The 14,897-nt window shown below is 38.8% G+C and overlaps 1 protein-coding gene across 3 annotated transcripts in view; it reads left to right on the forward strand.

Annotated features, from left to right (window-relative positions):
• Positions 1-14,172, forward strand: part of atp2c1 (ATPase secretory pathway Ca2+ transporting 1) — a 25,769-nt gene extending 11,597 nt beyond the window's left edge. For all 3 annotated transcript variants that reach the window (XM_079163992.1, XM_079163993.1, XM_079163994.1), the window contains 16 exons: positions 707-831; positions 937-1,034; positions 1,217-1,312; positions 1,400-1,489; positions 1,624-1,728; positions 1,812-1,968; positions 2,217-2,387; positions 3,815-3,912; positions 3,989-4,039; positions 5,592-5,758; positions 5,975-6,043; positions 6,148-6,264; positions 6,762-6,909; positions 7,054-7,149; positions 7,960-8,101; positions 12,424-14,172. In XM_079163992.1, the coding sequence (XP_079020118.1) occupies positions 707-831; positions 937-1,034; positions 1,217-1,312; positions 1,400-1,489; positions 1,624-1,728; positions 1,812-1,968; positions 2,217-2,387; positions 3,815-3,912; positions 3,989-4,039; positions 5,592-5,758; positions 5,975-6,043; positions 6,148-6,264; positions 6,762-6,909; positions 7,054-7,149; positions 7,960-8,101; positions 12,424-12,545 (1,852 nt within the window). In that variant the 3' untranslated portion in view covers positions 12,546-14,172. The remainder of the gene's footprint in view (positions 1-706; positions 832-936; positions 1,035-1,216; positions 1,313-1,399; positions 1,490-1,623; positions 1,729-1,811; positions 1,969-2,216; positions 2,388-3,814; positions 3,913-3,988; positions 4,040-5,591; positions 5,759-5,974; positions 6,044-6,147; positions 6,265-6,761; positions 6,910-7,053; positions 7,150-7,959; positions 8,102-12,423) is intronic.
• Positions 14,173-14,897: the final 725 nt, after the last annotated feature.

Genomic DNA, 14,897 nt, shown 5'->3' on the forward strand with positions numbered 1-14,897 from the left:
GTCTGTCTCTCTGTCTCTCTGTCTGTCCGTCTCTCTGTCTGTCTCTCTGTCTCTCTCTCTGTCTGTCTCTCTGTCTCTCTCTCTGTCTGTCTCTCTGTCTGTCTCTCTCTCTGTCTGTCTCTCTGTCTGTCTCTCTCTCTGTCTGTCTCTCTGTCTCTCTCTCTGTCTCTCTGTCTGTCTCTCTGTCCGTCTCTCTCTCTGTCTCTCTGTCTCTCTCTCTGTCTGTCTCTCTGTCTCTCTGTCTCTCTCTCTGTCTCTCTGTCTCTCTGTCTCTCTGTCTCTCTCTCTGTCTCTCTCTGTCCGTCTGTCTCTCTGTCTCTCTGTCTGTCTCTCTGTCTCTCTGTCTGTCTCTCTGTCTCTCTGTCTCTCTGTCTGTCTCTCTGTCTCTGTCCGGTCATTTTAAAGAAAAACGTCCTGAAATGTTTTTGAAAAGACAAGAAATCTTATTTATTCAGCACATTTATTTACATGCTTTACATTGATGAACATACAGAAATTAGGTTTTAATAGATACAAGAACAAGTAGCCACCAATAGAAACACAGTTTATGATCTGGATCTTATTAAAACCAGCACCTGATGAGGTCTGGTGGTCCCTTGCAGCAGGTTTGTAGTTCATCACCTGTTCAGAGTTCTTCATGGTATCACGTTGATAACCGGTGTGTCTGATGTATTGATATTGATCAGCGATCTCTCCGGTCCTTCAGTCTGGCGGTAGCTGCCATCCCAGAGGGTTTACCCATCGTGGTGACGGTGACGCTGGCACTCGGTGTGATGCGTATGGTGAAGAAAAGAGCCATCATCAAGAAGCTTCCCATCGTAGAAACTCTGGGTATGTCACTTAACATCAACACATAAAGGAACCTTCATCCTTCAGTTTATCACAAACATTTGATGTGTGGCTGTTACTTCCTGTTTTCTTCATCCTCTTCATCAGGCTGCTGTAACGTGATCTGTTCAGATAAGACGGGAACTCTGACCAAGAACGAGATGACCGTCACTCAGCTGTTCACGTCGGATGGACTCCACGCTGAGGTGTGAACATCTTCATCTTCATCATCTCCCTCACAGCTGTGATAACAAGAATAACATTATTATTATGAAAGTATTCAGCATTTCATCATAAAAAATAATGTATACACATTTCTGTCCTCTTAATGACACAATAATATAAAGAAGTGAGAGTGGGTTGTGTAACCCCACACGTTGTCTTGCAGGTGACGGGCGTTGGCTACAATGGAGCAGGAGAAGTCCTGCTGGACGGAGACGTCGTCCACGGCTTCTCATGTCCGTCCATCAGCAAGATCGTTGAGGTGAGTCAACGTTCACTGAACCCTCTTTACTGATGTGGTTCATGTAAAATGATGATGACGGGTGTGTGTGTGTGTGTGTGTCATCAGGTGGGGTGTGTGTGTAACGACTCAGTCATCAGGAATCACAACGTCCTGGGTCGACCAACAGAAGGAGCTCTCATCGCCCTCTCTATGAAGGTAAGACTCTCACCTGGGAACAAGTATTACTGCACCGTATACATACTGTATGTACATGTATACATGTATCTTCTCTTTGGACCTGAACTGGTCCAGATGTGGTCCTGATCCAGATGTGGTTGTGTGTGTTCCAGATGGGTCTGGAGAGCCTGCAGCAGGAGTACGTCCGTCTGGAGGAGCGTCCCTTCAGCTCAGAGCAGAAGTGGATGTCTGTCCGCTGTGTTCACCACACGCTGAAGGTCACATGACTCCTTCTTTATCAATCGATCCACCGATCAATGACCGATCAATAACTGATCCTGGTCTGTGTCTCCCCCCTCAGGATAAACCAGGAGTGATCTTCATGAAAGGAGCTTATGAGCAGGTGATCGTCCTCTGCAGCTCCTACAACAGCAGAGGAAGTACTCTGTCCCTGAGCGCCCAGCAGAGGGAGCTGTACCAGCAGCAGATCAGCTACATGGGGTCTGCTGGTCTCAGAGGTACTTATGTGTGTGTGTGTGTGTGTGTATATATATATATACATATATATATCACTGTCTGCTGGTCTCAGAGGTACTTATATATATGTGTGTGTGTATGTATGTGTGTGTGTGTGTGTGTGTGTGTGTGTGTGTGTGTGTGTGTGTGTGTGTATATATATGTATCACTGTCTGCTGGTCTCAGAGGTACTTATATGTGTATATATATGTATTTATATATGAGCTCATTGGTCCGTGTCCTCCTGTAGTTCTGGCCTTTGCATCTGGGTCTCAGATGGGGAACCTGACCTTTCTGGGTCTGGTGGGCATCATCGACCCCCCAAGGTCAGGGGTCAAAGAGGCTGTGGGGATGCTCATCAGCTCTGGAGTCGCCATCAAGATGATCACTGGAGACTCTCAGGAGACGGCCGTGTCCATAGGTGAGGAACAGACAATCATCATCATCAATATTATCATTATTATCATCAATATTATCATTATCATCAATATTATCATTATCATCATTATCATCAATATTATCATTATCATCATCAATATCATTATTATCATCAATATTATTATATTATCCTCAATATTATTATATTATCATTATTATCATCATCAATATCATCATTATCATCATCATCATCATCATCATCATCATGATGACATCAGAACAAGCTAAATTAATTACTATATTTATTTATTAGTTATAGTGAAAGCAGCTGTCCAGTTTAAAACTAAAAACCTGAAATTCAGTTAAAAATGATTAGTTGTATGATTAGAGTTCAATCGATCAATAACAATAATCAAAAATCAATCAACTGTCTTTAATTCCTGCAAGACCTCTTGATTTGTTTCTTGAAAATGTTTCTTTATATTCCAATCAATAAGTCCATGATAGTGATCTGTAATCAATAAGTCCATGATAGTGATCTGTAATCAATAAGTCCATGATAGTGATAGTGATCGTGTTAGTGATCGTGTTAGTGATCGTGTTGATGATTGTGATGGTGATCGTGATTGTGTTAGTGATCGTGATAGTGAGCGTGATAGTGAGCGCGATAGTGAGCGCGATAGTGAGCGTGATAGTGAGCGTGATAGTGAGCGCGATAGTGAGCGCGATAGTGATAGTGAGTGTGATAGTGTTAGTGAGCGCGATAGTGTTAGTGAGTGTGATAGTGAGCGTGATAGTGAGCGCGATAGTGAGCGCGATAGTGAGCGCGAGCGCGATAGTGAGCGCGATAGTGAGCGCGATAGTCAGCGCGATAGTCAGCGCGATAGTGATAGTGAGTGTGATAGTGTTAGTGAGCGCGATAGTGTTAGTGAGTGTGATAGTGAGCGCGATAGTGATAGTGAGCGCGATAGTGAGCGCAATAGTGAGCGCGATAGTGAGCGCGATAGTGATAGTGAGCGCGATCGTGAGCGCGATAGTGATAGTGAGCGCGATCGTGAGCGCGATAGTGAGCGCGAGCGCGATAGTGAGTGTGATAGTGTTAGTGAGCGCGATAGTGTTAGTGAGCGCGATAGTGAGCGCGATAGTGATAGTGAGCGCGATAGTGTGATAGTGAGCGCGATAGTGAGCGCGATAGTGATAGTGAGCGTGATAGTGTTAGTGAGCGTGATAGTGAGCGCGATAGTGAGCGCGAGCGTGTTAGTGAGTGTGATAGTGTTAGTGAGCGCGATAGTGAGCGCGATAGTGAGCGCGAGCGTGTTAGTGAGCGCGAGCGTGTTAGTGAGCGCGATAGTGAGCGCGAGCGTGTTAGTGAGTGTGAGCGCGTTAGTGAGCGCGTTAGTGAGCGCGATAGTGATCGTGTTGTATAGTGATCATGATCGTGTTAGTGATCTTCCTCCTGGTTCTCTGCAGCCAGTCGTCTGGGTCTCTTCTCTAAAGGATCTCAGTGTTTGTCTGGAGACGAGGTCGACCACATGGACCTGCAGCAGCTGTCTCACATCGTCCCGAGGGTGAGACAGGTTTTATTATTACAGTCCTCACGCACATGAAGACACACATGAGTTAAAGTGTCTCTTGTCTCCTTAGATATCCGTCTTCTATCGAGCGAGTCCTCGACACAAGCTGAAGATCGTCAAGGTGAGCAGAAGAAAAGAAACACCTGAAGGAGTGAGACCTTCTTTAGATGATACACCATGAGGTCACATGAGGTCACATGAGGTCATATAAATGGGTTCTGATGTCTTCAGGGTCCACCTTTAGTAAACGGAGCTGTGATGAACAGTTCAGATGAGGACGAGCTGTAAACGCTCCTCATGAGTGAGTCAGAACATTAAACTTCTCTCATGAGTGAGTCAGAATATTAAACTTCTCTCATGAGTGAGTCAGAACATTAAACTTCTCTCCTCATGAGTGAGTCAGAATATTAAACTTCTCTCATGAGTGAGTCAGAACATTAAACTTCTCTCATGAGTGAGTCAGAACATTAAACTTCTCTCATGAGTGAGTCAGAACATTAAACTTCTCTCATGAGTGAGTCAGAATATTAAACTTCTCTCATGAGTGAGTCAGAACATTAAACTTCTCTCATGAGTGAGTCAGAATATTAAACTTCTCTCATGAGTGAGTCAGAATATTAAACTTCTCTCATGAGTGAGTCAGAACATTAAACTTCTCTCCTCATGAGTGAGTCAGAACATTAAACTTCTCTCCTCATGAGTGAGTCAGAACATTAAACTTCTCTCATGAGTGAGTCAGAATATTAAACTTCTCTCCTCATGAGTGAGTCAGAATATTAAACTTCTCTCCTCATGAGTGAGTCAGAACATTAAACTTCTCTCCTCATGAGTGAGTCAGAATATTAAACTTCTCTCATGAGTGAGTCAGAATATTAAACTTCTCTCCTCATGAGTGAGTCAGAATATTAAACTTCTCTCATGAGTGAGTCAGAACATTAAACTTCTCTCATGAGTGAGTCAGAACATTAAACTTCTCTCCTCATGAGTGAGTCAGAACATTAAACTTCTCTCATGAGTGAGTCAGAATATTAAACTTCTCTCCTCATGAGTGAGTCAGAATATTAAACTTCTCTCCTCATGAGTGAGTCAGAATATTAAACTTCTCTCCTCATGAGTGAGTCAGAATATTAAACTTCTCTCCTCATGAGTGAGTCAGAACATTAAACTTCTCTCATGAGTGAGTCAGAATATTAAACTTCTCTCCTCATGAGTGAGTCAGAACATTAAACTTCTCTCATGAGTGAGTCAGAATATTAAACTTCTCTCATGAGTGAGTCAGAATATTAAACTTCTCTCCTCATGAGTGAGTCAGAACATTAAACTTCTCTCCTCATGAGTGAGTCAGAACATTAAACTTCTCTCATGAGTGAGTCAGAACATTAAACTTCTCTCCTGAGTGAGTCAGAATATTAAACTTCTCTCATGAGTGAGTCAGAACATTAAACTTCTCTCATGAGTGAGTCAGAATATTAAACTTCTCTCATGAGTGAGTCAGAACATTAAACTTCTCTCATGAGTGAGTCAGAACATTAAACTTCTCTCATGAGTGAGTCAGAACATTAAACTTCTCTCCTCATGAGTGAGTCAGAACATTAAACTTCTCTCCTCATGAGTGAGTCAGAACATTAAACTTCTCTCATGAGTGAGTCAGAACATTAAACTTCTCTCCTCAGTCCCTCCAGAACATCGGTGCCGTGGTCGCCATGACGGGCGACGGGGTGAACGACGCCGTAGCTCTGAAGGCCGCCGACATCGGCGTGGCGATGGGCCAAACGGGCACAGACGTCTGCAAGGAAGCAGCCGACATGATCCTGGTGGACGACGACTTCCAGACCATCATGTGAGTCTTAAAGAGACAGTACACCTGTAAATGGAGCAGAGCGATGAACTGCTGAGGATCAGTATGAGTTCTATCTAGAAGGTGTTCTCCTCTTCCTGCGTTGTACCTCACAGAACTCACAGTCGCTGGTCGCATAGTTTGTTACTTTGATGAGTCTGAATGAACTCTTTAAAACATCCAAACTTCTCCTCGAGTGACGTTTTGTTCTGTTTCCAGGTCGGCCATCGAGGAAGGAAAAGGAATTTATAACAACATTAAAAACTTTGTGCGCTTCCAGCTGAGCACGTGAGTGAAAACAGACTAAATTAAAGTTGTAATGCAATCAGAATGTCTTTATTTCTCATACGTTTAAATAAAGTTTTAAATAAAGTTTCACTGCTGTTCTCCAGGAGCATCGCAGCTCTGACGCTCATCTCCTTGGCAACACTGATGAACTTCCCCAACCCGCTGAACGCCATGCAGATCCTGTGGATCAACATCATCATGGACGGCCCCCCCGCCCAGAGGTACAGGGGCATCATGGGAAGTGTAGTGTTAAGGAGTCAGTGCCCTCTACAGTTAAACGTTGCACATGATTCCAGTGTATTGAGGGTTTCTGTTAGCACCGTTAGCTGCTAGCCGCCAGCTAGCGTCAGCTGGCGCCATGTTGAGAGCCGTGTGGAGGCAATAGAAATATTAATGACGTAATCTGAACAGAGACAATCATTTTTATGAGTTTACTTTATTTTCATAACCACAACTTTGACCCGTTTCCAATGAAAGTCTTAGTTCTCAGGCCAATAATGCTCTTTGAATATGTTTAAAATGAGCATCTGAGACAGCTTATCAATAAATAAAATGTATAATGATAGAGATTTTTATGGGCTGTCAGTATTTCTAAAACTCTGTGGTCAGTGACGTCCATCAGAAGGTTTTAATGTTTCTGATTTGGACCCGACCCAAACGTTCCCTCTTAGCTTGTTAGACAGAAGCGACTTGTTTTGTGACCGAGTGTTTGTGGTAGTTTGGGCGTAGAGCCGGTGGACCCTGATGTCATCAGGCAGCCTCCCCGTAACGTCAGAGACAGCATCATCACTCGCAGTCTGCTCGTCAAAGTGCTGGTGTCGGCATTCGTCATCGTCTGTGGGACGCTGTTCGTCTTCTGGAGAGAGGTACCTCACTTCCTGTTTCTGATGTTTACAGAGTCAGACTGTATTCACCATGTTCATGTGAATAACTAGTTAATACATAGACATCATGCAGTAATATAGAAACAGGTCACATTAGTGAATGTTGTGCTTGTCGTTGGTTTCCAGTTGCAGGACAACGTGATCACTCCTCGAGACACCACCATGACCTTCACCTGCTTCGTCTTCTTCGACATGTTCAACGCTTTGAGCTCTCGATCACAGGTAGACCTCAGACTCTTCAGCTGGTTTAATTAGTCTGAAGAAGACCTCAGACTCTTCAGCTGGTTTAATTAGTCTGAAGAAGACCTCAGACTCTTCAGCTGGTTTAATTAGTCTGAAGAAGACCTCAGACTCTTCAGCTGGTTTAATTAGTCTAAAGAAGACCTCAGACTCTTCAGCTGGTTTAATTAGTCTGAAGAAGACCTCAGACTCTTCAGCTGGTTTAATTAGTCTGAAGAAGACCTCAGACTCTTCAGCTGGTTTAATTAATCTGAAGAAGACCTCAGACTCTTCAGCTGGTTTAATTAGTCTGAAGAAGACCTCAGACTCTTCAGCTGGTTTAATTAATCTGAAGAAGACCTCAGACTCTTCAGCTGGTTTAATTAGTCTGAAGAAGACCTCAGACTCTTCAGCTGGTTTAATTAGTCTGAAGAAGACCTCAGACTCTTCAGCTGGTTTAATTAGTCTGAAGAAGACCTCAGACTCTTCAGCTGGTTTAATTAATCTGAAGAAGACCTCAGACTCTTCAGCTGGTTTAATTAGTCTGAAGAAGACCTCAGACTCTTCAGCTGGTTTATTCTTCATCACGTCTGTCAGTCGGGTTTCAACATCTTCATTCAAAACATGCAGAACGTTTGTTGGTTGGATGAACATGTTTCTAATAATACACCAGGTAGACATGTTGGAAATGAAATGATGTCTCTGATTCAGCTGTTTGATCCTGATACTGCTGATCAACACTAGTCCTGATCTCTGGTCCTGGTTACTGGTGATCATATACTAGTCCTGATCTATGGTTCTGGTCCCCCTCAGACCCGTATGGTCCATGAACTGGGTCTGTGCAGTAACAAGACCTTCTGCTATGCCGTCCTGGCCTCCATCATGGGTCAGATGCTGGTCATCTACTTCCCTCCTCTACAGAACGTCTTCCAGACGGAGAGCCTCAGCCTCTTTGGTGAGTACTAGTACAACTTAGAGGTACTTCTACTGTAGTATTTACATCTTACTTTATACTTCTACTGTAGTATTTACATCTTACTTTATACTTCTACTGTAGTATTTACATCTTACTCTATACTTCTACTGTAGTATTTACATCTTACTTTATACTTCTACTGTAGTATTTACATCTTACTTTATACTTCTACTGTAGTATTTACATCTTACTTTATACTTCTCCTGTAGTATTTACATCTTACTTTATACTTCTACTGTAGTATTTACATCTTACTTTATACTTCTACTGTAGTATTTACATCTTACTTTATACTTCTACTGTAGTATTTACATCTTACTCTATACTTCTACTGTAGTATTTACATCTTACTTTATACTTCTACTGTAGTATTTACATCTTACTTTATACTTCTACTGTAGTATTTACATCTTACTCTATACTTCTACTGTAGTATTTACATCTTACTTTATACTTCTACTGTAGTATTTACATCTTACTTTATACTTCTACTGTAGTATTTACATCTTACTTTATACTTCTACTGTAGTATTTACATCTTACTCTATACTTCTACTGTAGTATTTACATCTTACTTTATACTTCTACTGTAGTATTTACATCTTACTTTATACTTCTACTGTAGTATTTACATCTTACTTTATACTTCTCCTGTAGTATTTACATCTTACTTTATACTTCTACTGTAGTATTTACATCTTACTTTATACTTCTACTGTAGTATTTACATCTTACTTTATACTTCTACTGTAGTATTTACATCTTACTCTATACTTCTACTGTAGTATTTACATCTTACTTTATACTTCTACTGTAGTATTTACATCTTACTTTATACTTCTACTGTAGTATTTACATCTTACTCTATACTTCTACTGTAGTATTTACATCTTACTTTATACTTCTACTGTAGTATTTACATCTTACTTTATACTTCTACTGTAGTATTTACATCTTACTCTATACTTCTCCTGTAGTATTTACATCTTACTTTATACTTCTACTGTAGTATTTACATCTTACTTTATACTTCTACTGTAGTATTTACATCTTACTTTATACTTCTACTGTAGTATTTACATCTTACTTTATACTTCTACTGTAGTATTTACATCTTACTCTATACTTCTACTGTAGTATTTACATCTTACTTTATACTTCTACTGTAGTATTTACATCTTACTTTATACTTCTACTGTAGTATTTACATCTTACTCTATACTTCTACTGTAGTATTTACATCTTACTTTATACTTCTACTGTAGTATTTACATCTTACTTTATACTTCTACTGTAGTATTTACATCTTACTTTATACTTCTACTGTAGTATTTACATCTTACTTTATACTTCTCCTGTAGTATTTACATCTTACTTTATACTTCTACTGTAGTATTTACATCTTACTTTATACTTCTACTGTAGTATTTACATCTTACTTTATACTTCTACTGTAGTATTTACATCTTACTTTATACTTCTACTGTAGTATTTACATCTTACTTTATACTTCTCCTGTAGTATTTACATCTTACTTTATACTTCTACTGTAGTATTTACATCTTACTTTATACTTCTACTGTAGTATTTACATCTTACTTTATACTTCTACTGTAGTATTTACATCTTACTTTATACTTCTACTGTAGTATTTACATCTTACTTTATACTTCTACTGTAGTATTTACATCTTACTTTATACTTCTACTGTAGTATTTACATCTTACTTTATACTTCTACTGTAGTATTTACATCTTACTTTATACTTCTACTGTAGTATTTACATCTTACTTTATACTTCTACTGTAGTATTTACATCTTACTTTATACTTCTACTGTAGTATTTACATCTTACTTTATACTTCTCCTGTAGTATTTACATCTTACTTTATACTTCTACTGTAGTATTTACATCTTACTTTATACTTCTACTGTAGTATTTACATCTTACTTTATACTTCTACTGTAGTATTTACATCTTACTTTATACTTCTACTGTAGTATTTACATCTTACTTTATACTTCTACTGTAGTATTTACATCTTACTTTATACTTCTCCTGTAGTATTTACATCTTACTTTATACTTCTCCTGTAGTATTTACATCTTACTTTATACTTCTACTGTAGTATTTACATCTTACTTTATACTTCTACTGTAGTATTTACATCTTACTTTATACTTCTACTGTAGTATTTACATCTTACTTTATACTTCTACTGTAGTATTTACATCTTACTTTATACTTCTACTGTAGTATTTACATCTTACTTTATACTTCTACTGTAGTATTTACATCTTACTTTATACTTCTCCTGTAGTATTTACATCTTACTTTATACTTCTACTGTAGTATTTACATCTTACTCTATACTTCTACTGTAGTATTTACATCTTACTTTATACTTCTACTGTAGTATTTACATCTTACTTTATACTTCTACTGTAGTATTTACATCTTACTTTATACTTCTACTGTAGTATTTACATCTTACTTTATACTTCTACTGTAGTATTTACATCTTACTTTATACTTCTACTGTAGTATTTACATCTTACTTTATACTTCTACTGTAGTATTTACATCTTACTTTATACTTCTACTGTAGTATTTACATCTTACTTTATACTTCTACTGTAGTATTTACATCTTACTTTATACTTCTACTGTAGTATTTACATCTTACTTTATACTTCTACTGTAGTATTTACATCTTACTTTATACTTCTACTGTAGTATTTACATCTTACTTTATACTTCTACTGTAGTATTTACATCTTACTTTATACTTCTACTGTAGTATTTACATCTTACTTTATACTTCTACTGTAGTATTTACATCTTACTTTATACTTCTACTGTAGTATTTACATCTTACTTTATACTTCTACTGTAGTATTTACATCTTACTTTATACTTCTCCTGTAGTATTTACATCTTACTTTATACTTCTACTGTAGTATTTACATCTTACTTTATACTTCTACTGTAGTATTTACATCTTACTTTATACTTCTACTGTAGTATTTACATCTTACTTTATACTTCTACTGTAGTATTTACATCTTACTTTATACTTCTACTGTAGTATTTACATCTTACTTTATACTTCTCCTGTAGTATTTACATCTTACTTTATACTTCTACTGTAGTATTTACATCTTACTCTATACTTCTACTGTAGTATTTACATCTTACTTTATACTTCTACTGTAGTATTTACATCTTACTTTATACTTCTACTGTAGTATTTACATCTTACTTTATACTTCTACTGTAGTATTTACATCTTACTTTATACTTCTACTGTAGTATTTACATCTTACTTTATACTTCTACTGTAGTATTTACATCTTACTTTATACTTCTACTGTAGTATTTACATCTTACTTTATACTTCTACTGTAGTATTTACATCTTACTTTATACTTCTACTGTAGTATTTACATCTTACTTTATACTTCTACTGTAGTATTTACATCTTACTTTATACTTCTACTGTAGTATTTACATCTTACTTTATACTTCTACTGTAGTATTTACATCTTACTTTATACTTCTACTGTAGTATTTACATCTTACTTTATACTTCTACTGTAGTATTTACATCTTACTTTATACTTCTACTGTAGTATTTACATCTTACTTTATACTTCTCCTGTAGTATTTACATCTTACTTTATACTTCTACTGTAGTATTTACATCTTACTTTATACTTCTACTGTAGTATTTACATCTTACTTTATACTTCTACTGTAGTATTTACATCTTACTTTATACTTCTACTGCACTACGTTCATCTGACAGCTTTATTTCTTTTACAAGACTTTATTCTAACGGACGTAGACCAGATCAGCAGACTTTATTCTAACGGACGTAGACCAGATCAACAGACTTTATTCTAACGGACGTAGACCAGATCAACAGACTTTATTCTAACAGACGTAGACCAGATCAACAGACTTTATTCTAACGGACGTAGACCAGAACAACAGACTTTATTCTAACGGACGTAGACCAGATCAACAGACTTTATTCTAACGGACGTAGACCAGAACAACAGACTTTATTCTAACGGACGTAGACCAGATCAGCAGACTTTATTCTAACGGACGTAGACCAGATCAACAGACTTTATTCTAACAGACGTAGACCAGATCAACAGACTTTATTCTAACGGACGTAGACCAGAACAACAGACTTTATTCTAACGGACGTAGACCAGATCAACAGACTTTATTCTAACAGACGTAGACCAGATCAACAGGTCTTGAGTTAACGTGTCCTGATCCTCCTCAGACCTGCTGTTCCTCGTGACTTTGACCTCCTCGGTGTGTCTGGTTTCTGAGGCCATAAAGATTTTGGAGAGGTGGAGAGGAGCCGAGAAGAGTACTCCCTCTGACTGCTTCCACGAGGTATGACACCCCCCCCCCCCCCCCCCGCCCTCTGGAGGACTCTGAGGATGAAGAGGAGGATGAGTGTTCTGGTTTTTTGAGAGTGAGAGGTCCTCAGGAGAAACTCTGGTCTGGGACTGGAGGAACCTGGGGATCTGAGCCAGTATCAGCTGCTGGGTGTAGATCCTGACTCTCTGGAGGAACCACCTCACCTCCCGGTCTGCTCCTCTGATTCAGGACCAGCTCTCTGAAGAAAACCCTGTGACGAGTCGAGTAGAGACGTGTGCAATTCTTCTTTTTTTATCTGGTGGTTAGAAGGTGTCGACCACTATTCGGCCTGCTGTGGGTTCCTCTGTAGAAGGTTTACAGTTTAGGGTTAGTGGAGATGTAACGGGACAAAACTGCCTTTAGCTTCAGCTCTTTGTTTCTTTAGGTCCTCATTTCTGCTGCAGACATTAAGCTCTGAAACATTCAGTCTACGACATCCAGAAGGTTATTTAACTGATAACATAAATATGACTTCAACAGAGAATACGAAGCTTTAGTCTTCTGTCTTCAACTGTGGAAGTCTAAGAAATCAATGACGTCGTATTAGCCACTCGAGGTAAATGTACATACATAAATATATACATTTATATATAGATCAATATATATATATATTCATTTATTTATGTATGTATATGAAAAATATTCAGAGAAAGATTTTCCGAGGAAAAAACTTTGGAAGGAAGTCGTGTTTGTTCCCTTTGATCGGATCAACATCAGGAACAACGCCGGTAAACAGGAAGTGATGTTTAACTGTTTAACATTATTCTCTTCAAGCAGCTGATCAACTCAACCAAAGTTAAGCCGTCAGGTTCCTCCACTAGTTTTTGTTCTCGTAAATCTCTGATTCTTTATGACTTTATTCTCAGTTGATTTTTCTCTGAATATTAACAGCATTAATGTGTTGATTTCTTTTTTAATCTGATGGAAGTCTGCAGACCGAAAACATCGTTCATAAAGATAAAACTGCTTATACGTGTTTAAATTCAGTTTGTCATTACATTTTATAATCTGACCATTTAAAAGTCTGTTTTACATTTGTTTTTATTATTATTATTATTATTATTACTATTTTTATTAGAGATTCAGATTACACTGGAAAATATCTGTAAATTGATTATTAATGTACTTTTCATTTTTCAAACTCATAATTCAAACAATGGAAGTAAAATTTGATATATTTGTTTTTTTATTTCAATTTAGTTCCATCAGGATCCGACAGCTATTTGTATTGTGTTCTGTCGTCGATGATGTTGATTGATTTATTGATCCGTCAGTAAACAGCTGTCTGATGTCGTCATTTCCGCTTGCTAATCAACGATGCTAACGTTAGCTACATGCGCTGGCTAACCTGATTAGCATGAGTTAGCTCACACGAGTCAGTTTGGTTTGGCAGCTCTCGGTTAATATTATGATTATTGTTATTATTTAATTATTTAATTCATAAATCAGACGAAGAAGAACTTCAGTGAATCTTTTTTGTTTTCTTTGGACCAAATGAAGAAACTACAGGAATGAAACTGACCTTTAATACGAGGAGACGTTCCGTTACTACTCCACTGTGTGTTCTTTGTTTCTGCTTTATTTCAATAAAGATACTTTAGTGACATCACGTTCTCATCACGTTCTCATCATGTTCTCTCATCATGTTCTCTCATCAGGTTCTCTCATGTTCTCTCATATAAACACAGATACTTTAATGACCATGGTCACACCATAGACCAGGGGTGTCAAACATATGGCCCGCGGTCCGGATCCGGCCCGCCACGTCATTTTATGTGGAATCCGCCAGCAAAATACAATTGATACCATTTACAAATATGCTCTGCTCTCTGTATCGCGCACGGCGGAGCTCCTCCCTGATCCGCGCGCGCACACCTCCAGCAGCGTATGTAGCAGCAGCAGCAACCCCCCCCCCCGTATATGGGTCACACCGTAGACCGTATATGGGTCACACCGTAGACCGTATATGGGGTCACACCGTAGACCGTATATGGGTCACACCGTAGACCGTATATGGGTCACACCGTAGACCGTATATGGGTCACACCGTAGACCGTATATGGGTCACACCGTAGACCGTATATGGGGTCACACCGTAGACCGTATATGGGTCACACCGTAGACCGTATATGGGTCACACCGTAGACCGTATATGGGGTCACACCGTAGACCGTATATGGGTCACACCGTAGACCGTATATGGGTCACACCGTAGACCGTATATGGGGTCACACCGTAGACCGTATATGGGTCACACCGTAGACCGTATATGGGTCACACCGTAGACCGTATATGGGTCACACCGTAGACCGTATATGGGTCACACCGTAG

The sequence above is a fragment of the Pholis gunnellus genome (genome assembly GCF_910591455.1).
Source record: "Pholis gunnellus genome assembly, chromosome: 8".
Lineage (NCBI taxonomy): Eukaryota > Metazoa > Chordata > Actinopteri > Perciformes > Pholidae > Pholis > Pholis gunnellus.